At 43.5% G+C, this 23089-nt stretch overlaps 1 protein-coding gene and 1 long non-coding RNA gene across 9 annotated transcripts in view; one reads left to right on the top strand and one right to left on the bottom strand.

Moving 5' to 3' along the window:
* CLASP2 (cytoplasmic linker associated protein 2) overlaps positions 1–4975 on the bottom strand; it is a 182194-nt gene extending 177219 nt beyond the window's left edge. For all 8 annotated transcript variants that reach the window (XM_047098781.1, XM_047098785.1, XM_047098782.1 and 5 more), the window contains exon 1: positions 4781–4975. In XM_047098781.1, coding sequence (XP_046954737.1) covers positions 4781–4975 — 195 coding nt within the window. The remainder of the gene's footprint in view (positions 1–4780) is intronic.
* A 459-nt stretch (positions 4976–5434) lies between these two features.
* Positions 5435–6530, top strand: LOC124527094 (uncharacterized). Its single transcript, XR_006965803.1, has 3 exons — positions 5435–6141; positions 6315–6354; positions 6501–6530. It is a non-coding gene; the product is annotated as an uncharacterized LOC124527094 (long non-coding RNA).
* The last annotated feature ends 16559 nt before the right edge of the window (positions 6531–23089 follow it).

Raw genomic sequence — 23089 nt, 5'->3', positions numbered from 1 at the left:
TCAAATTTGGAGCTAAGACCAAGCTTAAACTTTAGGGTGTTTTAAAGTCACAAAACTGAGGGCCGCGGGTGGCTCAGTCGGCTAAGTGTTCGAGTTTGGCTCGGGTCATGATCTCACAGTTTGTGAGATCGAGCCCCTGCATCAAGCTCTGCGGGGCCTGCTTGGGATTCTCTGTCTCCCTCTCTCTCTGCCCCTCCCCTGCTTGCTCACTCTGTCTCAAAATACACAAACATCTAAAAAATTTTTTTAAATTTTAAATGAAATCAGTTAAGAGGTTTTGTGTTTTTCTCCATCTACCTTCAGTTGCACTGGTACAGGTGCGGGATACGCAGAGTTCAATTAACCAGAATTGCACTTTATCAAATGAGGACCGTGAAATTAGTGTGAAGAGGGAGAAGAGAATTAACAATGAATGTCAGATAGCTGGACTGGAGTGATCAAACTCTTTAAGACGGAATACTCAAGGAAAATAAGGTTCGGGATTTGGAGTTCCAGAAGATCACAATCAGCAACAGTAATGCCACTTGTCAAGTCTGAACCAGCAGCAACCACACACCTGAACTGTGTGGCAGCATTTACAGCAAGAATATGCACTGGTACAGCCACCTAACTACCACTGTGTCTTCATGGGTAGTCAGGCTGGGACATTTCCAGATCGACATCTACTTTATCTCATCACAAATTACACATAATTTTCCTTTTTTAGTACAGTTAGGACATTATTGGGACTTTGAAAAATTATGTGTACTAGGTATCATGTATAAATTTTATTTCAGGATTATAAGGGAGACATTAAAAGAGGGCACTGAATCTGATGGGTTCAGAATCACTGCCTTACTCAACTTTCATGCACATATCCAAGGTGACAACATAAAAGGACGGTTACAGTAAAAAAATAAAAAACCTGGACATTCTTTAAGTAAAAAGAACAGGCAAGATCCATATATAAAACGCTAGATCTCAACTTTTATTTAAGCAACCTAAGAAATGGTATGTTCTAAGAAATTGACAGTTTATAAGAAATACAATCAAGGTGAGGCTGATATTGGAAAGTATCCTTCAAACGGCAAAGGGGCTGTGGTCTCGGGTTCTGAAAATACTTGAAATCTTAGCACATTACTTAGCTGAGCACTACATAGTTGTGATATAAATGCTATTTATTTCTCCATTTTTTAGGGTCAACTTACTGTTACAGTTGCAGATAAACAATAAAGTACAGCTGACAAATGATAGGACACTCAAGCGTCAGGTTACAGAAAGGCAGAAGAGGAGGAGGAAAACCGTAACCTTCCCTAGGTTCAAGTACTCCTTGATCAATTCACCAAGTATATGACGGGTGCTCAAGAAAGGCAAGGACGCTTAATTCTTCTTTCTGGACCCAAAGGAGGTCCCGCTGGCTCCATCCCCAAACTGCATCTCAAAATCCTCCCCTTTCCAACACCGCTGTGCCACCAACCACTCGCAGCCACCTCCCTGCTTCTTCTGGTGCGCCCCTACAGCCCACTCTCGCCTCCACTCTCCGTGGAGGGAAGCCACCCCTCCACTGACCCAGAGTAACCCTACAGGGCCCTTTCCACCCGCCTCCTCAATTTCATCTTTCTTAACACCTCTCGCTTGTAAACTCTAGCCATGTTGTCCTTCTTTATCTTCCTCGCAGAACTAGGGCCTACACATTTGCAGTTTCCTCTGTCTAAATCATTCTTCACTCCTACATTTATTTCATGTCTATACGCAATTTTCACCTCACTTTCTCGACCACCCCCAACTAGTCTCATCTTAGCCTCATTCCATCCACATCAGTTGATTACAATCACTTGTTACCTGACATTATCTACATTGTATACCCTTCTGCCTTTTTTTTGTTGTTGTTGTTTAATGTTTTATTTATTTTTGAGACAGAGAGAGACAGAGCATGAGCAGGGGAGGGGCAGAGACAGAGGGAGACACAGAACCCGAAGCAGGCTCCAGGCTCCGAGCTGTCAGCAGAGAACCCGATGTGGGGCTCGAACTCACAGAATACGAGATCATGACCTGAGCTGAAGTCAGATGCTCAACCGACTGAGCCACCCAGGCACCCCCCCTTCTGCCTTTCTCTTTCTAATGGGATCTCCATAAGGGCAAGGATCTGACTTTCCCATGTGGGTTTTTTTTTTTTAATTTTTTTTAATGTTTCTTTATTTTTGAGACAGACAAAAACAGAGTACGATCAGGGGAGGGGCAGAGAGGGAGACACAGAATCCGAAGCAGGCTCCAGGCTCTGAGCTGTCAGCACAGAGCCCGACGCAGAGTTCAAACTCATGAGATGGTAACCTGAGCCAAACACTCAACCAGTTGAGCAACCCATGTGCCCCAATGACCATCGATTCGAAATTCCAACACTTGAAACCAATTTGACAATAAATTTCATATATTGAAAAAAAAATTCCAACACCTGCATCCTGCCCAACACTATTCCCTTCCTGCTGTTTTCTCTGAAGCACTTACCACCATCTAGCATACTGTCTAGATGCCTCTACTAGAACCTAAGTCCACAGAGGAAAGGATTTCTTTCTCCACTACTGCATCTGGAGTGCCTGAAGAGTGCCTGCTTGTAGATGGTCCTCAATAAATATCCAAATGAAGTTGAATGAATGAGCTGTGCTAGTCCTCCTCACAGCGGGATCCTCAGGACCTAGACCACCACCCAGGATACAGCACCATCACTCACATTTATGGAAGTAATGATGGCTGTTAAGACGAACTGTAAAGTACTATCAAATCTGAAGAAAATTAGAACTTGCTCAGCATAATTTGAAATTTAAATACAATTCTCTATTTGTGTGTAGGTTCAAAAAATTCCACGATACGCTTTTTTTCAAAAGAGTCAAATATGTTTTATTGTATCTTGGGTAAAAAACGACGACCTAGTTTGGTAACCTACTTTATAAAACTCAAATAAGAAACAAAGCCCAATGCCCTCTAACAATGCCAGAAAAAGGTTTTATCTGCAGCGTTCGGTAGAAAGAAGAGAACTAATGATTCGGGAAGGAGAAAGAATTGATGAATTAATGTCCTTAAGGAGGCAAGAGACCACGGAAGTGAGAAAGGCCCTTCTTTCACGTAACAGAGCAGATGGCAGAAGGTATGGGCATAGCTACAAGGGAGCGTGTGGCTAAGGTCGTGGAAGCCTGTGGCAGTCGTCTTCTGATTGTGGAAATTGTCTCAAGCTACAGCATCTAGTAAGGAGCATGGACAGAATGGTGAAGAGATGAGGGCCTGCGTCAGATCCTGGATAGACTCTAGCTCTTATGGACCAGTTGAAAGGAAAATACAGCACTGAGTGCAAATAGTGCATAAAGACATTAAAGCAAACTTGGGCTACTGTGGAAGATGGTAGATCTGAGGAGTGAAATGGCCCAAAGCCAACTCACCACGGGCTGCGGAGGTGACACCCTTCGCTGGGAAGGGAAGAAGCAAGCCCTACCAAAGAGCTGACTTTTTCTGCAAGAGCCTATGTTACGACATGAAATCAATTCTCTTGAGTGGGTATATGCCTTGACATGGTGAGTAAATTTAGGTGGTTGCTCCCAAACGGTACTGATATATTAAATGTTAACTTTTGCTGAAGTTCTACAAAAGAATGACGAGCTAGTATGCAACAGAGCATCAAACTGGTTAATTCTCAAACGGCTTATTATCCTTGTAAAAGTCAACCCCTTCCAAAACTCATGTTTAAGCTTCACCATTAAATCTGCACAGCAGTAGAGTCTGTCTTTCTACTCCATGAGAATAAAGCTTTCAAAGTACAGCCTATTCGCAGGGTTGTAAGCATAAATTACTTAGGAGAATCACTGCGTCCAGAGTTGAACTCGCATTTTAAAGCAACACTGCCACCAGAAGACTCGAAAGAAAAATAACTGCTAAAAACTACGGTACAGGCTCATTACAGAATTACCTGGTCTCTCAACGTGGCTACATTACAGCCCACCTCCTACCAGCTCTTCAAAAACACTCATTCCTGCTTGTATAATTTTTTTTCGGCATCAGCTAACCTGCTAAGACACAGGTTTCAAATCCGAGTCGTCCTCAACTACGGTAAAAGGAGTTAACAGCATTTAACTGCTTTCCGTCCACAATAAATGAAAATCAAACACCTAATGCCCTGGGGTCAGCATCTTTGTATTAGATTTAACAGTAAACTTAATCAGGCACCTGATTAAGCTCTAAAGATGCTTTTAGAGACAAAGAGCACAACCTTGCAGACTCAAAATTTATTTTTTAAAAAAAGCAATAAAGAAAAGAAACAAGATTAAGCAGGCTAAACAATCACTAAACAAGAGAGTCTGATTTAACGCACTCTTTTGAACTTAAAAATATCGTATCCTAATGTCCTCCGTCTCCAAGTAGCGATGACACAGGTACGTACAAATGCAAAAAGTCTTCGAGCGCTTTGTGTATGCAAATTACCAATGAGTTTGAAACAGGAGGCGAAACGCTGTGTCCTAATGCCAAGTAACTCCGCATCGTGTCGCGGAATCGCTGAATTTGTCACTCTTCACAACCGGGGGAAAACTCGGTCGCGGTGGGAACGAAGCCCCCGGCTCGGGGGCGCGCCCAGGGACCCCCCCCCCCACACACACACCCCGCCGACCCCCGAGCCCACAGGCTTCCCGTTCCCGGGGCGGTTCGGAGGCGCCAGGCGCACCCCGGGGGGCTCGCCCGGCGGGACGCGCACGTCCGGGATTAAAGGGCCGGCCCGGGAGGGCGTGCCCGGCCCCGCCGCGCCGCCGCCGCCGCTTACCCGGTAGTTGCTCGAGCCCACCCAGCCGGTGAGCGCGTCGATCGTCTTGCCCAGGCGGCCCAGGTCCTCCTCCAGGTCCGGGATGGCGCCGGGGGCGCCCAGATGGAGCAGCAGCTCCTGGCCGACCTGCAGGCGGCCGCCGACGTCCTTCTGCTGCACCTGGGCGCTGAAGTACTCCATGCCGCGGGGCTCCATGGCCGCCCGCCCGGCCGCCCGCCCTCCCGCCCGCGGGGGACCAACTTGCGCCGAGCGCCGCCCCGCCGCCGGTGCGGCTCCCCGCCGCTACGGGCCGGCCGACGCGCGGCTCGCGGGGCGCGGCGGGCCGCGGGAGCAGCGCCAGGCGCCGGGCGGCCCCCAAACGAGTCAAACTCGGCGCCCCCCGCCACCCAGCCCGCTTTAGAGGCCGCGGCCGCCGGCTACGTCAGCACGCGCGTGACGTCGGCGCGACGCCGGCGAGCGCCCGCCTCCCCCGCCTGCGACTTCGCCGCGGCGGCTCCCGCCGGCCCTGCCGGGGGGAGCGGGGCCCCGGCCCGGCTCGGCCTCTCTCTGGGGGCTGGCCGTGGCCCGGCGGCCGCGGCATCTTCGTCCCCGCCTGTAAAACAGAGGTCGCTTCCAAGGTTGCTTCTTGAAATCAACGCCGGGGCAAGTTCCTGGCCCTTGGAAAGCCCCCTTCCCCGTCCGGCGCACTTCCTCTTAAAAAAGCACCGTGACCCCTGCTCCCAGCCACCTTCATCGGTTGGGTCACCGTGTAGTTTGTTTGTTTGTTTTTAACTCCGGTTTAATTTACATGGAACAAAATACACCTATTTGAAGCGTGCCGTCCATGAGTTCTGGCAGATTCAGCCACCAGGGTAACCACAGCACCGACAGAGAATAGCGCCCTCCCATCACTGCACTCCCAGGCAATTCTAATCCGGTTTCTATCGCTTTACCGTAGTTTTACCCGTCCTTTGACGTCACACAACTTCGCATCATCTGTACTCGTTTGAGCCAGCCTTCCTTCTCTTAGCATAATGTCTTGAGTTTCACCCAGTACTGCTGGTGTGCCCGTAGGCCGTCCTTATTATGCACAGTAGTAGTCCACTGTATGGAAGCAGTACAATTGTGGACCCGTTCACTATAGATATTTGCAGCTTTTGCATGATTATGAATACAGCGGCTATAACCATCAGCAGTTTTGTGCAAGTCGTTGTGTAGACGCATGTTTTCGTTTCTCTCGGGTAAATACCGAGGACTGGAATTACTAGGTTTTCGGATAAGTATGTATTTCACTGTTGTCCAAAGTGGCTGGACCATACTACACTCTCACCGGCAGTGCTTGAAGTTCCAATTGCTCCACATTCTCCACAATATTTAGTAAGGTAAGGGTTGTTGATTTTAGCCGTTTTAGTGAGTGTGGAGTGGTCCCTAATATATTCTCAATGCACAATGTATTTATCTTCCTGCCAGTTACTTCCAACCACAATTTAGTAATTATTTGTATGATATCTGGGTAGTACACAAACAGCTCCAAGATAATTTGTGTTTTCCCTAGGATGCGGCTTGGCAAATAATGGAGGCTCAATCAATTTAAGGTGAACAAGTGAATGAATTCAACGAAAATTGACATGTTGATAATTGAAATGTTCATAAAAACAAAATAATAACAATGACACCAATAATAATACATGCTCTCACTTCTATTCTTGTTTTTTTTTAATGCTCATTTATTTATTTTCAGAGAGCGAGCAAGCAGGAGGGGAAGGGCAGAGAGAGAGAGGAAAAGAGAGAATCCCAAGCAGGCTCCATGCTGTCAGCGCAGAGCCCGATAAGGGGCTCGATCCCACAAGCCGAGAGATCGTGACCTGAGCCAAAATCAAGACTCAGACGCTTCACCAACTGAGCCACCCAGGTGACTCGTGTGGGTTTTTTCTTCCATATTTGTGTTTCACATTGTATTTTAAAGTCTCTTTCATCAATAAGTGCTATAATTTCCCTGAAACTGGAGCTCAATGAAGTAAACTGTGGTAACTATTCCTCAGGTGCCTAAAGGTTCTGTTCATGAAGGTTGCAGAAGAACGTAAGAGGATCCTGTCCACAAGAAGTTTATACTCTATTTGCCGGTGACCAGGTGTAGTACATGGTGTGGAAAAAGATAAAACGTAGGAGCCCTGGAGTCCAGGTTCAGCCCTACCTGTTCCCATAACCAAAAGTGACTGCTGCTCTCAGCCTTCCATTCACCTTTCTGAACTCAGAGATCACATTAGATGGTCTTTAAGTAACAAGAAAACTAAATCGTCTTCAAGTTATAAGATAATACGATGGCATTTGAATAACCCTGGGAGTACCTATAAGATGCTTAGTAAACACTGGTTACTATTACCCATATATACCTGTGTGCATTTTATTAGTTCATCAACAAATACCTTCTGAGCCCTTGTTACATGCTAAATACGGTGCCAGATTCAACAGATACAAAATTCATTTCGATCTGGTCTCCACCCTCCACAAACTCAAACAGAGACCAAAAAATCAAAGATCCTAGGATAATATGTTGGGATAAGCAATGTGTTTTTGGAAACCTAGATGACAGGTTCCTTATCTAGATGGCACTGAGAATGGGAGTAGGAGAGTTACAAATCAGGGAAGGCTTCCTGGAACAGGTTATATTTTAATTGAGATTTGAGGATACACAGGAATTAGCTAATTAAAGAAGTGGTTTCCTGGGGAATAGTTTATCCACAAATTTAGTCTGACTGTTGTAACATTTGTTATTACATACCTACTACAAAATCTACATATTCCTCTATATTACTGTTGTCTATCCTAGGTTAAACATCTTTAGAACAAAGTTAGTTTACAGCACTTAGTATCTCAGTCACTTTTTCACATACCCCTAGACCAAAAGGAATACCTAAGAAATACCACCTACTATGTAGTAAGATCCAAACAACTTAATGAATATTCATATCCTAAGACCTTAGTAGGCATATGAAAAATAATACACAAAAAAATTGAGAAAAATACATTTTTATTTCATTTTTAAATAACCTCACTTAGGTACTAATGAGATATCTTTACCTCTTGGTCACAGCAATTTCTCAAACCTTGGATTCAGATGGAATTTTGCTATCTTCTACCTCTTGTACACAGATTTCCACGTAGCATTTACTTTTTGTCACAGCAACCACAGAAAACAGTCTTGCAAAGATATGACATCAATGAAAGAAATGTACCATAATTTAATGCTGAAACTGCAAACTTCCTGGGGCCAGTATAGTTCATGCCATGTCTGACAGATGCCAAGTTTCACTGTTTCCCTTTAAAATTTAAAATATCCCAGGGGGTGCCTGGGTGGCTCAGTCGGTTAACCGTCCAACTTCACTTCGGCTCAGGTCATGATTTCACAGCTCGTGGGCTCAAGCCCCGCATAGAGCTCTGTGCTGACAGCTCAGAGCCTGGAGCCTGCTTTGGATTCTGTGTCTCCCTCTCTCTGCTCCCCTCCCCCCCCACTCGCGCCCTGTCTCTCTCTCAAAAATAATAAATAAACATAAAATAAAATTGTCCTGGACTGCTCTAGGTGGGTTTGCTGCTGTACCCTGAGATGCCTGAGCACACAGTTTAGGAAACTTGGCAGACAGATCCCTGCCAATACCCAAGTTATCAGAAAGACAACAGGAAACACAAAAAGCAGCTCATGTAGGAAGAAGGCCTGGTCCAATGAGAACTGGGCTTCACAAAGGCTGTTGCCTGAAGAGCGCAGCTTGACTTCTGTCTTTTAATCCTCCAAGAACTCCTGTAGGGAAGGTATTGAATCCCCATTTTAGAGACAAGAAAGCTGAGGCTCAGAAGCTAAATCTCCAGGCTTGCTCATGATTTCAGATCCATGATTAAAACTTAGGATGTCTGTCTTCTGTTGTCTCCCAGATAGATAATCCTAGAGGAAAGAAAATGAAAAAGAAAATTTTGGAATTAACTACCAAAATAATAACACTCCTCGTATAACATAGATTTCCTTTGAATATCTATATAGTATTTCCACTTAGATCTGCCTTTCTCTGAATTACTGTTAAAAAGAAAAGGAAAGGATAAGGAGATGAAGAAAATGGGTAGCACTCTTAGGAAAAAAACAGCGTAGGAAACATCTACATTCTTTCGTAATCAGTCACTAAAATGTATCTGGGAGCACAACTCTATTTTTAACTGGCAACAAGACTGAAATAGATCATTTAAATACAGGAGACTGACTTCCCGACCCATTTGTTCATTATTTGTGATGATAGTGGAAACTCTGAGCAGACTTTGTTATGACATTGGACTTTATTTTCCATTTGAAGGCCAAGAGACAAATCACTGCTAGTTTGAAACCATACTTCACCAAAAATCCATCAAGTAGGGGACTGTGTTAAATACTAGAGTGGGAGGGGGCACTGGATGTAGATCACATCCTTCCTCAGGGGTTAAGTATGTACACAAATGTTCAGAGTAGCTTTATTCATAATTGCCTGTACTGGAAACACCCCAAGTGTCCACCAGCTGGCAACCGGATAACTGTGCTATAGCCATACAGTGGAATTCTACAAAGCAATAAAAAACAGACTACTGGTCCATTCAACAGTGAGGATGAGTCTCAAAAACCCTGTGCTGAGCACAAGACACAAAACAGGGATTCTATTTATGGGAAGTCCTAATACAGGGAAAACTTACCAATGGTAATGGAAGTTATCACAAAGAATGGGAGTCAGTGGGTATCGAGTAGGAGGGAACATTCTGCTTCCTGATCTGAATGGTGATTAGAGCAGAGAATGCATAGGTAACAATTCAGCAAGCTGTGCACGTAAGATTAGTACGTGGTGCATTTGCGATGTATATGTTATAACTAATGAAAATGAGAAAAAAGATTAGGAACAAAGGATTACAAGGAAAATAAGGAATAAAAAAGGGACGAAAAGGAAAATATGGTCTATCGCAGTGCTATTCACTAGAAACATGATATATATGTGATCATAAAATAAACGCAGTTAAAAATTGTCTAGTAGTCACATTTTAAATTTTTTTTTTCAACGTTTATTTATTTTTGGGACAGAGAGAGAGACAGAGCATGAACAGGGGAGGGCCAGAGAGAGAGGGAGACACAGAATGGGAAACAGGCTCCAGGCTCTGAGCCATCAGCCCAGAGCCCGACGCGGGGCTCGAACTCACGGACTGCGAGATCGTGACCTGGCTGAAGTCGGACGCTTAACCGACTGCGCCACCCAGGCGCCCCTAGTAGTCACATTTTAAAAAGGAAAAAGAAATGTGAAGTTATATTTAGAATACACAAATTACATTTCATAATATCTTATGTGGTAATATTTTTAAGTGACATTTAATAAGGTTATAGGTGACAATCTTTTTAAAGGTTATATTGAATAATTTTATAATATTTAACAATATCTTATTAAGGTTCAAATAATTTAAATTTGTTATCAAAATTAAAATCATTAATAAAACATTTTACATATTAGATGGTGCAGGTCTATTGAAAGTAGCACCAATTTAGAAGGAGAGAACAGACACTCTGATATTATTAGCTGGGTAAATAAAGTGATCTATTGACGTCTCTGAGCTTCAGTGTTTCATTAAAAACTTTTTAAATGTTTATTTATTTTTGAGAAAGAGAGAGAGAGAGAGAGAGACACAGAGCACGAGTGGGGGAGGGGCAGCGAGAGGGACACACAGAATCCGAAGCAGGCTCTGGGCTCTGAGCTGTCAGCACACAAACTGGGAGATCATGACCTGAGCCAAAGATGGACCATTAACTGACTGAGCCACCCAGGCACCCCCTGTGTTTTGTTTAAATAAAGGGGATTAATAATGATTATTGGGAGAGACACTCCTCCATGAGCCCCACGGGTCCTGTTGGGTATGCCAACAATGCAAGGCCTTGACCACTCTGTACCTGGGCTACTGCTCAGGGTGATGTCTGCAGCAAGCAGCCTTGAGGGATGAAATAATGTCTCCCTCCGGGACAAAGAACAGTCTTGCTTACTGCCTGCTATAAAATGAAGAATTGCCAACCTCCGGGTCTCTCCTGTAACTCAACCTCAACCCTCATGAGATTTGAGAGGCGAAGGGGAATCATTGCAAACATGAAGCTCTTGTAACTTACTGTGCAATGGGTAAGAAGTTTCTGGTCTCTGACCCAGGAGTCTGTGAAACAGCAACAGGCTAATTTCATAACTTGTAAGTAGGGCAAAGTCGAATCCCATCACCAGCACCAAAGACTTTTTGTTTCTTTTCGGTAAAGATCAAATTAAATCCATCAGGAGGTGAAAAAGCTTCATAAATGTAGCAAATACATTTGAACATATGTATTCATAGATTGCTCTGGAAATTAATAATTGATGAAATAGACCTACCTGTCTCGGCACCACTTGCTGTAAACTTATTTCTGTGAGTAAATGTTTTCTCATTGGTTTCTGATGTAAAAAAACTCAAAGGTGGGTTCCCAGTGAGTGGAACGCTTTGTTGAAGAAGGGGGCTGGGAGTTAAAGTGGGGATTGGGTAGAACGTGCACTGAGGGTTGTGGATTTGCTGTGACCCTGCCTACCAGGAGGGCTCTGCCCAGCTCTGCACCACCAATGGCGTCAATTTTCCTAACTTCCCACTATGTCCCTGAGGTGTAACCCTTCAACTGGGAAATACCTTCGAGTCTCCTACCATTTTTAAGAATTTCACTTAAGCTCTATAGACAATAATGCAAATCCAGAAGGCACTTAAATTCTCCTAGAATTTAACTCCAAACTCCCAGTGTCAAAAATGTATGTTACAATGCTAAATGTGGGAATGGTCATAAAAGGGTATGGTCCAAGGTAGGAAAAGGTAACTCTTATATGGCAGATTTAAGAGAAGTTTCTTTTTTTTTTTATTTATTTTTTTAATATTTATTTATTTTTGAGACAGAGAGAGACAGAGCATGAACAGGGGAGGGGCGGGGGGGGGTGGAGACACAGAATCGGAAGCAGGCTCCAGGCTCCGAGCCATCAGCCCAGAGCCTGACGCAGGGCTCGAACTCACCGACGGCGAGATCGTGACCTGAGCTGAAGTCGGACACTTAACCGACTGAGCCACCCAGGCGCCCCGAGAAGTTTCTTGATATATGAGCAAATGAGGTGAATGGGAGTATGAGCATGATTTCAGCAAGGAGAAGCAGAGAAGGAATCCCAAGAGATAAGAACGAATTTGGATGCAGAGGCAGGAAATGACAGCCTGAGCTTAGTAATTGTGGCCAGGCCAGTTCAGCTGGTTCCTTGGGACCTACATGGGGGAGTGCTTGTCAGAATTTGTAAGCCCCGAAAAGGTCTTGTCACATGTATTCAGAAAGGAAAATAAATAATATACCACTTTTCCATGGTAGTCAGTATCTTGTTTTCCATAAAAACCTGGAAAAATAGACAGTTTTATGTGCAATGAATGATTGGAAAATTTGGTGCTTTGATGTTACCAGGGATTTCTGTCGAATGTGTCAAAGATGGATTAGATCATGGTAAAAAAGACCATTGGGGAGCCTGGGTGGCTCAGTCAGTTAAGCGTCTGACTTCAGCTCAGGTCATGATCTTGCAGTTTGTGAGTTTGAGCCCCACTTCGGGCTCTGTGCTGACAGCTCAGAGCCTGGAGCCTGCTTGGGATTCTGTGTCTCCTTCTCTCTCTGCCCTTCCCCCACGCACGCCCTGTCTCTCTCTCAAAAATAAACAAACATAACAACAACAACAACAAAAAAGACCATGAAAATATCACCAAGAGCCACAGCATTAGTGTGCAATTTCTTGCCCCATCTGCAAGGATCCGCCCAGCTGGTATTTGCAAAAATAAATTCCTCAACAAATAGAAGACTGTTTAAAAAAATGTCATGACAGAAAAATTATCCAGTAACTCCCATAAAATCAATTCCTGCCTAGTTGCCTGTCATGGATGTTTTATTCCAAATGGCATGTTCCGATTTCGTTTAGTGGTGAGTTTTCTGATAAGAAAAAGGACTAAAAAATTTGTGTTTTGAAACTTTGGTTTCTGTCTCATTTTCTGTATTAGTTACCTATTGCTGAGTAACAAATTGCCCCAATCTTAATAATGTAGAACAATGACCCATATTTATGATGTTCCAGGTTCTGGTGGGCCAGGAATTTGAGGTTGGCTTAGCTGGAGGGTTTTGGCTCAGGCTCTTGCATGAAGCCGCAAGACGTCAGCCAGGCTGCATCATCATCTGGAGACTTGACCGGTGTTGGAGGCTCTCCTTCACATGGCTGTTGGCCAAAGTTCCTCGTCTCCTGAATTTCTCCACAGGGCTGCCTGGCTGTCTTTATGACAAAGCAGCAGACATCCTTCAAGGTTGAGTGATCCAAGGCCACAGATAAAGTCGCAATGTCTTTTATGACCTAAAAGCAGAAGTCAGACACCATCATTTACACAATTGTCTCATGATTCACACAAGTCATTGTGGGAAGGTACTAAACTAGGGCTCCAAGCCTTCATTAGAGGCAAGGATGGGGACCATTTTGGAGGCTGACTGCCACACTATCTTTATAATACTTTTGAAATATTGAAAATTGTATTTTCAAATAGAAATAGAATCAATGGTTAAAAGCAGTAAGTTATTTATTTATTTATTTTGAGAGAGAGAGAATGTGTATTGAGGGGGAGAGGGGCAGAGAGAGAGGGAGAGAGAGTATTAAAAGGAGTAAATTTCAGTTATAAGTTTGAACAGTGAGAATAGAAGCCATTCAGGAAAACCTGAAATTACTGATGTTACTGACAGAACTACCCAAATCTCCCTATAATTATTTTGACAGTGATACATTCCAAACACCATTTTAATAAACTGAAGTTCATCTAAAATGTGTACAGGATATAATCAGATGTTAACTTTAATACAAATTTCCATTACTGTGGATGTGTGAATAAGCCTATAGGTTGGTACCTCCAGTTTTTGAGAAAAATGAACAGTAATTGCCTGAAACCATTTACATTTGAAGTGATGTTTAAAAATCATGTTTGTAGGGTGCCTACAAATATTTGTAGCGTGTTGAGTTTGATAACTTCTTTGTAGATTTTGGGTACTAACCCTTTATCAGATATGTTGTTTATAAATATCTTCTCCCATTCTGTAGGCTGCCTTTTAGTTTTGCTGACTTGAATGAATCCTTTAAATGTCCACTTTACTGATAAAGTTATCTTACAAAGTTGAGTTAATTTTCATTTTAAAAGCTAGCCTCTTAAATGATAATTAGAAAGTTATTTTAGTATTTTCAGTGCACGTGACAAGGCTGCTAAGTGAAAATAAAATCTGAATTGTATGAGAATTCATGGTGGAACTATAAGTTGTTTAAGACTCTTGGTTCATTCACATCAGATTTAAAAGACTGGCATAAATAAAAATTGTCAGGTTTTTTTTTTCCCCCACTAAAAAAACATTACTTGGCGAGTATTCTAAGATAACAAGGGAGCTGGAATGCTCAGAAATGAGTTTGGTCTGCCAATAAACCACAGGCAATTAGATTCTTGGCGCATTGTGGTCACTATAGATCTGGTCTGCCTAGCACTGTCTCCCATCCATTTTTTGGATGATGCGGTGGTGGGACTAACTGTCCTGCTATGTATGCCCCACCCAGTTTTATCACTTGAAGTTCTGTGTACGGGAAACCCCACAGCCTTGGGAACATGGGAAGCATTTGTCACTCCAGGGGTATGGGATACGGAGTGCTGAGAGGCTGACAATCAAACTGCCACGGGTATGGCATTCAGTCAAGTTTTGATCAATCACTGCATCCCACCCACATGGCCAGTGATTAAGTGAGAAAATTTCAACAAAGCTGGTCTGTCTCTGGCACTTTCTTCTAGAGGTAATAGGGAAAATGAGCTCTTTTCAATTGTACAATTTACCACGACCACCATCTTGATCGCCGTGTGGAAACACCCTGCCCTAGAAATGGAGAACCAAAGCCCTGATCATTGGACTCCTAGACAGAGGCACAGATAAAGCCATCTGCAACCCTGGACTTTAAACTTACTAAGCTATGGAGTCCCTTTTCTGTGTCAGCTGGTTTGAGTTGAGTTTCTATTGCTTGCAATCCTAAGAATAGTGACACTACAACCTGTTAGCATGAAGACAGATTTATTAAAATTTTAAGCAACAGTAGTCCGAAAATGTACTGTTCTACCTCTTTGTCAGCATTCAGGGCATTTCTACTCAATGATTATCCCACATAGCTCCTAAAGCAGTTAAAAAAGTATATCCATACATTTTTTACTGTCTGGATTTGAGAAATATTGTGACACCTGTAGCGAAAAGAAATCGCCTGATAGGAATTGTCAGGTCTCTGCTATTCAGTCTAATTATCCAAAATTGGTACTTGATGCGATAGCTCATATCAGTTAACCAAGGAAACAGTAGGAAAAATCTTTTGAAAACTTTCCTGATGGCAAGAAATGTAAAATGTGTCCTAAGTTAAAATAGGTATGACCACATAATGGATTAGAATGTAAAGCTGACATAAAATCTTAGGTGCCTATAATTCAAGGATACTTCTTACTTGTGCCTAGTTGTTTCAGTTTGTATATCCTGGGGCACATATTCATTTTCCTGTGTAATTAGGAAAGGCATTTCTGTAAAAAAAAAAAAAAAAAAACTTAGTGAAGTCTCATAATGGAAATGGGGAGCCATAAAAATCTTTGGAAAATCTAGAGATATGACCAAAACTACAGCAGTAGCGAAGATGAACTGGAAAGAGAGGAGGTTAGAAATGAGATCCCTTAGGAGTTCAATGCAATTGTCTAGACAATAAATATGACAGTCTCAATAAAGAAAAATGATTTCTTGCTCTGGGTTTCACCTCACCAATGCAAAGCACCCATCATACAAGGCAAAGTACGTATGAAATACCAAACAGTCAACTTATATAGAGTTCTTTAGTTAGCAAATTTTTGGATAGCATTTAAGAGCCGGGTGCTGTTTTAAGCACGTTACATATATTGGCTCATTGAGTTTCCATAACCAACTTATGAAGTAGGTACTGTTAATATCCCCATTGTACAGATGGGGATACAAATACTAAGGGAGATTAAGTAACTTGACCATGTTCACCCAGCTAATAAATGGCTTAGCCACAATGTGAATCCAGATAATCTGACCCCAAATCCTTTCACCCCAACTGCAATGCTCTGCTCATTTTTTGGAGGGAAACTGTTAATTGAGTGCTGCTACTCAAAATATACAGTTTTTTTTTTTTAATTTTTTTTTTCAACGTTTATTTATTTTTGGGACAGAGAGAGACAGAGCATGAACGGGGGAGGGGCAGAGAGAGAGGGAGACACAGAATCGGAAACAGGCTCCAGGCTCTGAGCCATCAGCCCAGAGCCTGACGCGGGGCTCGAACTCACGGACCGCGAGATCGTGACCTGGCTGAAGTCGGACGCTAACCGACTGCGCCACCCAGGCGCCCCCAAAATATACAGTTTAAAGCATTATTTTGAGAGCAAAAATGTAAACAGGAGAGTAAAGAGGCACTTTGTGGCCTTGAATCATTCAGAACGTGTGGAAAGGAATTTGATCCACATACAAAAAATGGCTAAGCACAGCAAACCATCTCTGAGGTTGTAATATTAGCTCCACCTCAATTGATACTTAGGCAAAAATCAATCAATCAATCAATCAATCAAAAATGGGGCTCCTGAGTGACCGAGTTTCTTAAGCATCTTGATTTTGGCTCAGGTCATGGTCTCACAGTTGTGAGATCGAGCCCCTGCACTGGGCTCCGTGCTGAGTGTGGACCCTGCTTAAAATTCTCTCCCTCTTCCTCTGTGCCTCCCCAACTCTCTCTCCTAAATAAATAAATAAATAAACAAATAAAATTCAAAAATAAAAACAAAAATATAAAAACCTGTGTTTATCAAGGTAAACTTCTCAATATATGCAGAATATCTCTAGAGATCTATATCATAGTTGGAAAATATGAACACATCTATCATGTTTTGTGTTGTCACTCAGGGAGAGGTAAAGTGAAAGGCATTTTAGCTGTCTTCCTGCTTGTGGCGGCAGTGACAACGTTGAGGTTTTCAGAACGCTGAAGTCAGCTCAGTTAATGAAAGACTACACAGCTAACAAATGATGATGAATTATGGAAGGAAATTCACAATTGTAAACACTAGTGAAGCTGGAAAATCTGTTAAGAAAAAAAACACATCAGGTTGCTTAAAAAAAAAGAGCAGTTTATGCCAAATAAATGATCACTTTTCTAAAGTGAGAGAGGGAGGTAAATGTAATTAATTTGACAAATCAGTTTAATGAACGTCACAGATATAACAGGAGCACTGTATTATGAAATCTGCTCCTGGGAGTTTTCTAAGCAGTTCACATACATGCCTTTGGTCATTTAATTCTCATGGAAACCCTAGAAGGTTTGATTACTACCATCCTGCTTCCACAGACGAGTGAATTGAAGCACAGAGAAGAAAAGTCACATAACAAATATGCCCGGGAAAGGAGATTCAAAACTCTCAGCTCCGACACCTACAGACAGCTCTATACGTTCAGCTCGGCATTCTGTCCCCACACTCTTCCCTGGCAATGAGAGTTGCTGTGGGGTTGAGACCCCAGGAACAAGCTGCAACCAAAGAGGTTCAGGAATTGGTAGATAAAGACCCCAGCTTCCCTGCCTCTCTGTGAGACAATCCCAAGCATTGTTCACAGACCTCGGAGGGACTGAACCCCAATTACCCCCAGTAGCGACTGGCTCATTAAAGTTCCCTTTCCTGGCTGTCTTCCTTCCAGGTCTCACTCTCACCACCCTTCCAGGGATCACTTTCTTTCTTTCTTTCTTTCTTTCTTTCTTTCTTTCTTTCTTTCTTTCTTTCTTTCTTCTTTCTTTCTTTCTTCTTTCTTTTTTTAAGTCTATTTTTATTTATTTTGGGGGAGATAGAGAGCAAGCGGGGGAGAGACAGAGAGAGAGGGAGACGGAATCCCAAGCAAGCTCTGCACCATCCGGGCAGAGACCTAAATGGGGCTTGAACACACGAACCATGCGATCGTGACCCGAGCCAAAAATCAAGTCAGACACTTAACCAACTGAGCCACCCAGGTGCCTCCGGGGGTCACTTTCTGAGTCAACTACTTGCACCCAAATCCTTGCCTTTGGAAAAACCCAGACTAAGACAAAACCCAAGCCAGTCTGCCCTCAGCTCCCAGCCTCTGCACATCTATGTGTTCTAAGAGCTGGTTGTCATCATAGTCCCTCTAGGAGACAGTACACACTCATTGCCACAATGACTATATCTGTATCTCATACCCCAGGTCCCCAAAAACTCGCACCCGGGAAAGAGAGGCCCAGGCCGGTAACCACGACTGTCCCAAGAGCTGGATCGTTTTTTCTGAACCCTGAGTCTCTGATAACAGATTCTCTGGTGCCTGCTTCTCAACCCTTCCCCCTCAACCAGAGTTGCACTTTGCCTTGGCCTCAGCCGTTCGTTCCTGCTTAGCCCCGCCAGGCTCCACTATGGCTCCCACAGATCCAGCTCCAGAAAAGACCTGCCTCTCCACTTCTCTTCTCACCGCACACCGTCCCAACCTCACCTTCTCAGGTGCCGTTGTCAGTGTCACTTCTCAGGTGTCGCTGCATTAATTCATGCTAAGAAAACTGCAGTTTTGCCCCGTATTCTTCTGTAGCATCAGTGCCAATATCAACCCCGCGAACAAGGCAATATTGTCTTAGTATTGTTATGAAAATAATGGACTCACTTTGAGAACTATGGCACCAGAATATCTAGAGTGGGTTTAGTTGTGGCCTCCCAAAAGATATGGCCGTGTCCTCACCCTAGAAACTGTGAATGTGACCTTATTTGGAGAAAGGGTCTTTGAAAAACATAATCAAGGATGTCAAGGTGAGTTCATCTTGGATCATCATTAGTGTTTCCAGCCTGAGCTCAGAACATGAGGTGCCATATCCGTTTGACACCCCAGTTAGGGGGAACCATGTCAAGGAGGTCACAAGGCCGCACAGCTTTAATATCCTGTATTACCTTACTGTGCATTTGGCAATCAACAGTCAGCCTAAGTCCATAAAGCCTGACTTTTTCTTTTAGGTATCTGTGTATCTGAAGTAATTGATAAGGAAATCATTTTTTTTTTTAAGTTTATGTATTTATGTCGAGAGAGACAATCCCAAGCAGGCTCCACAGTCAGTGCAGAGGCTGGGGCAGGGCTTGAACTCACCAACTGTGAGATCATGACCTGAGCTGAAATCAAGAGTCAGACACTTAACCAACTGAGCTGCCCAGGCGCCTTGATGAGGAAACCATTCTGTCTTTATTTTCCTAACGTGTCACTCAGATTTTTGATAGTCGTGAGAATCTCACTCCAAGAGTAGAGAACTACATCTTCCATCTTAAATTATTGCAACAACCTCCTTAAGAAATTATTCCCTGGTATTATGGAATGAATGTGTCCCTCAAAACTCTTAGGTTGAAGTTCAATGTGGTGGTGTTAGGAGGTGGGGTTTGGGGGAGATAATTACGTTTAAATGAGGCCGTGAACGTAGGGTCTCCATGATGGGATTAGTTCTTTCTCTCTTCTCCCTCCCTCCCTCCCTCCCTCCCTCCCTCTCTCCCCCCACCCAGGTAGGGACATCACAAGAAGGTAGCTATCTGCACCCTGACTGTGCTGCTACTGATCTCAGATTTCCTAGCTTCCACAATGGTGGGAAATAAATGTCTGTTGTTTAAGCCACACAGCCCGTGGTATTTTGTTATACAAGTCTGAGCAGTCTACGGCACCTGGCTTCTCCTTGACCTGTTCTTCACTCGCAGCCAGTGATCTTTCCCTTTCAAAATTTGATGTTACATTTTTTTACTTAAAATCTTCACGAACCTCTTTAATTCCAAAAGACAGATTATAAACTGTTGACCTGGCTCCTATGATCTTTCCAGCTTTCATACACCTAACATACCCAATCCCAGGGAACCAGTTGCTGTTTCCTGAAAATTCCAAACCCTTTCCTACTTCAGCCAAACACATATAGTGATTTCCTGGTCTCAGGAACTACTCTGTACCATTCTAAAAGCTGTCAGGTCATGAATAGCCCACTTTTCCTTAATATCAAAGCTTGTTAAGGCTTTACAAAGAAGGATAGACTAGAAGAAATTTGACACATTATAGAAAAGGAAATGCTAGCCAGCCAGTTGTCCAAAGTGCATAGGCGACTTGGGGTCGAGCCAACGTGAGCGAGGGAACAGCTTCTCAGACAGGAATGATGCCAAGAGGATTTCAATGAGCCCATTCTTCAGACTCCCTGTTTCATTATTTAAAAAAAAAAAAAGTTTTTTTCATGTTTATTTATTTTTGAGAGACACAGAGAGACAGAGAACAAGCAGGGGAGGAACAGAGAGAGAGGGAGACACAGAATCCAAAGCAGGTTCCAGGCTCTGAGCCATCGGCACAGAGCCCGACACGGGGCTTGAACCCACGAACCCAGGACCCGGGACCCCGTGACCCGGCTCGAGATCATGACCCGAGCCGAAGTCAGTTGACTAACCGACTGAGCCACCCAAGCGCCCCTCCCCCTGTTTCATTATTAAGGTGTTCAGAGAAGAGTCAGATGCAGTGAGTAGCTCTGTGCCTGTCACTGCAAAAGCCACTGGGAGCAAGAGTATATAGTACGAGAACCTGTGCTAAGACCTTTACTGTCTGGGCTCTCGTTCCGTCCCATCTCTTTTTTGTTTTGTGTTGTCACACAACTCCCATGAATTCTCCCATGTTACGATGGCATATTATTCTGTCAAAGTATCTCATAAAGATATTTTGAAGTGTTTTTAGTCCCCTAGTGTAGTCCAGTTGTTGGAAAGGTCCAGATAAGATTGGCCCGGGTGTGCACATTCCTTGCCGCGGGGAAAAGGAAACCCAGTGCCCCGGCCAAGATCTCTGTGAATTCCCTATGGAGTTATGGTCTCATGGCTGTGCTGGCTCTGACCGCCTCCAGCTGAATTCTTGTTCTCCATCGCGCAGCTAGAGGCTGTTCCTTCGTCTCTACCCTGTCTTCGTCCATTTCTACATTTTCAGACCCAAAATGGCTTCTGCTTCCCCGAAGTTCTGAGTACGTATCCGTCTACAAGGAATGTTTAGGGAAGTGGAGACACAGAAGCATCTCACAATCAAACAACAGACACTCTTGTTCTCAGCCGTCTTTTGGTTCCATCCCTCGTTTCTGTGCTCACTCCTCTCCTCTCCAAAGAGGAACACACACACACACACACACACACACGCACCAAATTCTTTCCATTTTCTTCTGTTAGAGCAGTTTAATCTTCTCAAGCTCCTACCTTCCCAAAGCAGCTCTGAGCCTTTGACCAGGGACTTTTATGGTTTCCTTTTATAGATATAAATCTTTGGACTATCTGGTATTTGTTTTTGTTTAAGACTAATTAAAAAAAAATTTTTTTTTTACCGTTCCGTATAGCAATACAAGGAGGTTGGATATAAATCGGCAAAAACAAAACCAAACAAAAGACAAAAGGAAAAAGGAACCAATCAACAAACCAAAGACCAAGGATTACCAGGAGCACCATGTTCAGAATGACTCAAAGCAGTGCTCGAAGACTGTGCTCGTTGCCAGGCCCGGGGGACACACAGGTACTCTGCTCAGATCCCCTGAGAACCCCCTTCAGGGGACACCAGCCGCCTTCTTTGTAGGGTTGCCCTTGGGCTACTGGAGTCACCTCCAGCTGGAAAGTTGGAGATTCCAGGAGTTCACCTCTCTGAAGGTGACCAGTAGTTGGCCGCCGACTAGTTGAGAGTGTACGAAGCCCAGCTCCTCAGCCTCAAGACTGGATGAACTCAGAGGTGTAAATTATGCCCCAGAACTCCCCACAGGATCAGACTGACTCCAGGAATTCGTCTAAAATCGTATACTTGTCTGTCTGCCTCCTCTTGCCTGTCCTGCTTCCCCACTGCCTTGCTAGTCTGTCCTGGGAGCACTTCCTTAATAAATCTCTTCCACTTGAATCTGTGGCTCAGTCTGCTTCTGGGAGAACCCAATCTAAGATGTTAAGTATTCCATTTTGTTGGATAGGCAACCTGGGAATTCCTTCTTTCCTGCGTATACACTGAGCACCTAATATATGTCCTGGGTACTATTAAAACAGTCGGTACCCTCGGGAAAAGTGCAAACTAGTTAGTGAGGTAAGACACGGGGAGCCATAAGTATAATTTGAGGCCACATGTCCTTTATTTACAAAAAATACTGAATATTCTCTATGTACATATGGTAGAATCTCAACATGATAGGGAAGGAGTGCTTATAGCTTCATGGTCTTAGGTGCTGGATTTGGCAGGGCATATAAGATTTCCAAACAAAAAGTTGGAAGTGGAGAGATATTAACTAGGGAAAATTGTATGGGTAGTTGAACATATAAGGTTGAGAAGATAAAGAGAGACACAGTGTTCGGGGCACCTGGTTGGATCAGTCAGTAGAGCATGCACCTTTTTTTTTTTTTTTAATGTTTATTTATTTTTGAGAGAGAGAAAGAGAGAGAGACAGAGTGTGAGCAGGGGAGGGGCAGAGAGAGAGAGAGGGAGACACAGAATCAGAAGCAGGCTCTAGGCTCTGAGCCGTCAGCACAGAGACTGACACGGGGCTCGAACTCACAAACTGTGAGATCACGACCTGAGCTGAAGTCAGACACTTAACCGACTGACCCGCCCAGGTGCCCCAAGCATGCAACTCTTGAGCTCTGGGTTGTGAGTTTGAACCCCGCATTGGGCATGGAGACTACTTTAAAAGAATAAATAAACAAATAAATAAATAAATAAAAATTAAAAAAAAAAGAAAGATGTAGTGTTAAGAGAGCTCTTGAGAGGATCCTTTGTCTTCTGAAAGACTGAATCCTTGCCATATAGCTTCATCCTTTCACTTGGCCATTCATATCCCATGAGCGTATGATATGATGCACACAAGGGGTCATTCTGTACTTGGGTAATGGCTCAAATCTTAGGGAACAGGTTCAAATATGCAAAAAAAAAAAACCATGTTACATCTTTTTCCTCCCCTTCTATATAATTTCCTGTGTAATTATCCTTGTAAGCCTCCATTCCGCTAGGGTGGTGAAAATTTGATCTTGATCAAATTGTGTGTCCCTCTACCACCCCCTTTTCCTTCAAGTTGCATCTAAGTTCCAAGAGCTTTTGGGGGAATTTAGTAGGACCCTTAATCCTCACCACCATCCAGACATCTGATCCCTGGGTTATCAGGCATGAGCAGTTAACTGCTGAGTTGTCCTTCATGCCTATCCTCAAGACAGCTGTAGATT

The sequence above is a fragment of the Lynx rufus genome, unplaced genomic scaffold (assembly GCF_022079265.1).
Source record: "Lynx rufus isolate CCGP_SWC_20201006 ecotype Redwood Valley unplaced genomic scaffold, mLynRuf1.p SCAF_5, whole genome shotgun sequence".
Taxonomy (NCBI): Eukaryota; Metazoa; Chordata; class Mammalia; order Carnivora; family Felidae; genus Lynx; species Lynx rufus.
The sequence above is the reverse complement of the archived record's forward strand: the minus strand, read 5'-3'. Positions and strand labels throughout refer to the sequence as shown.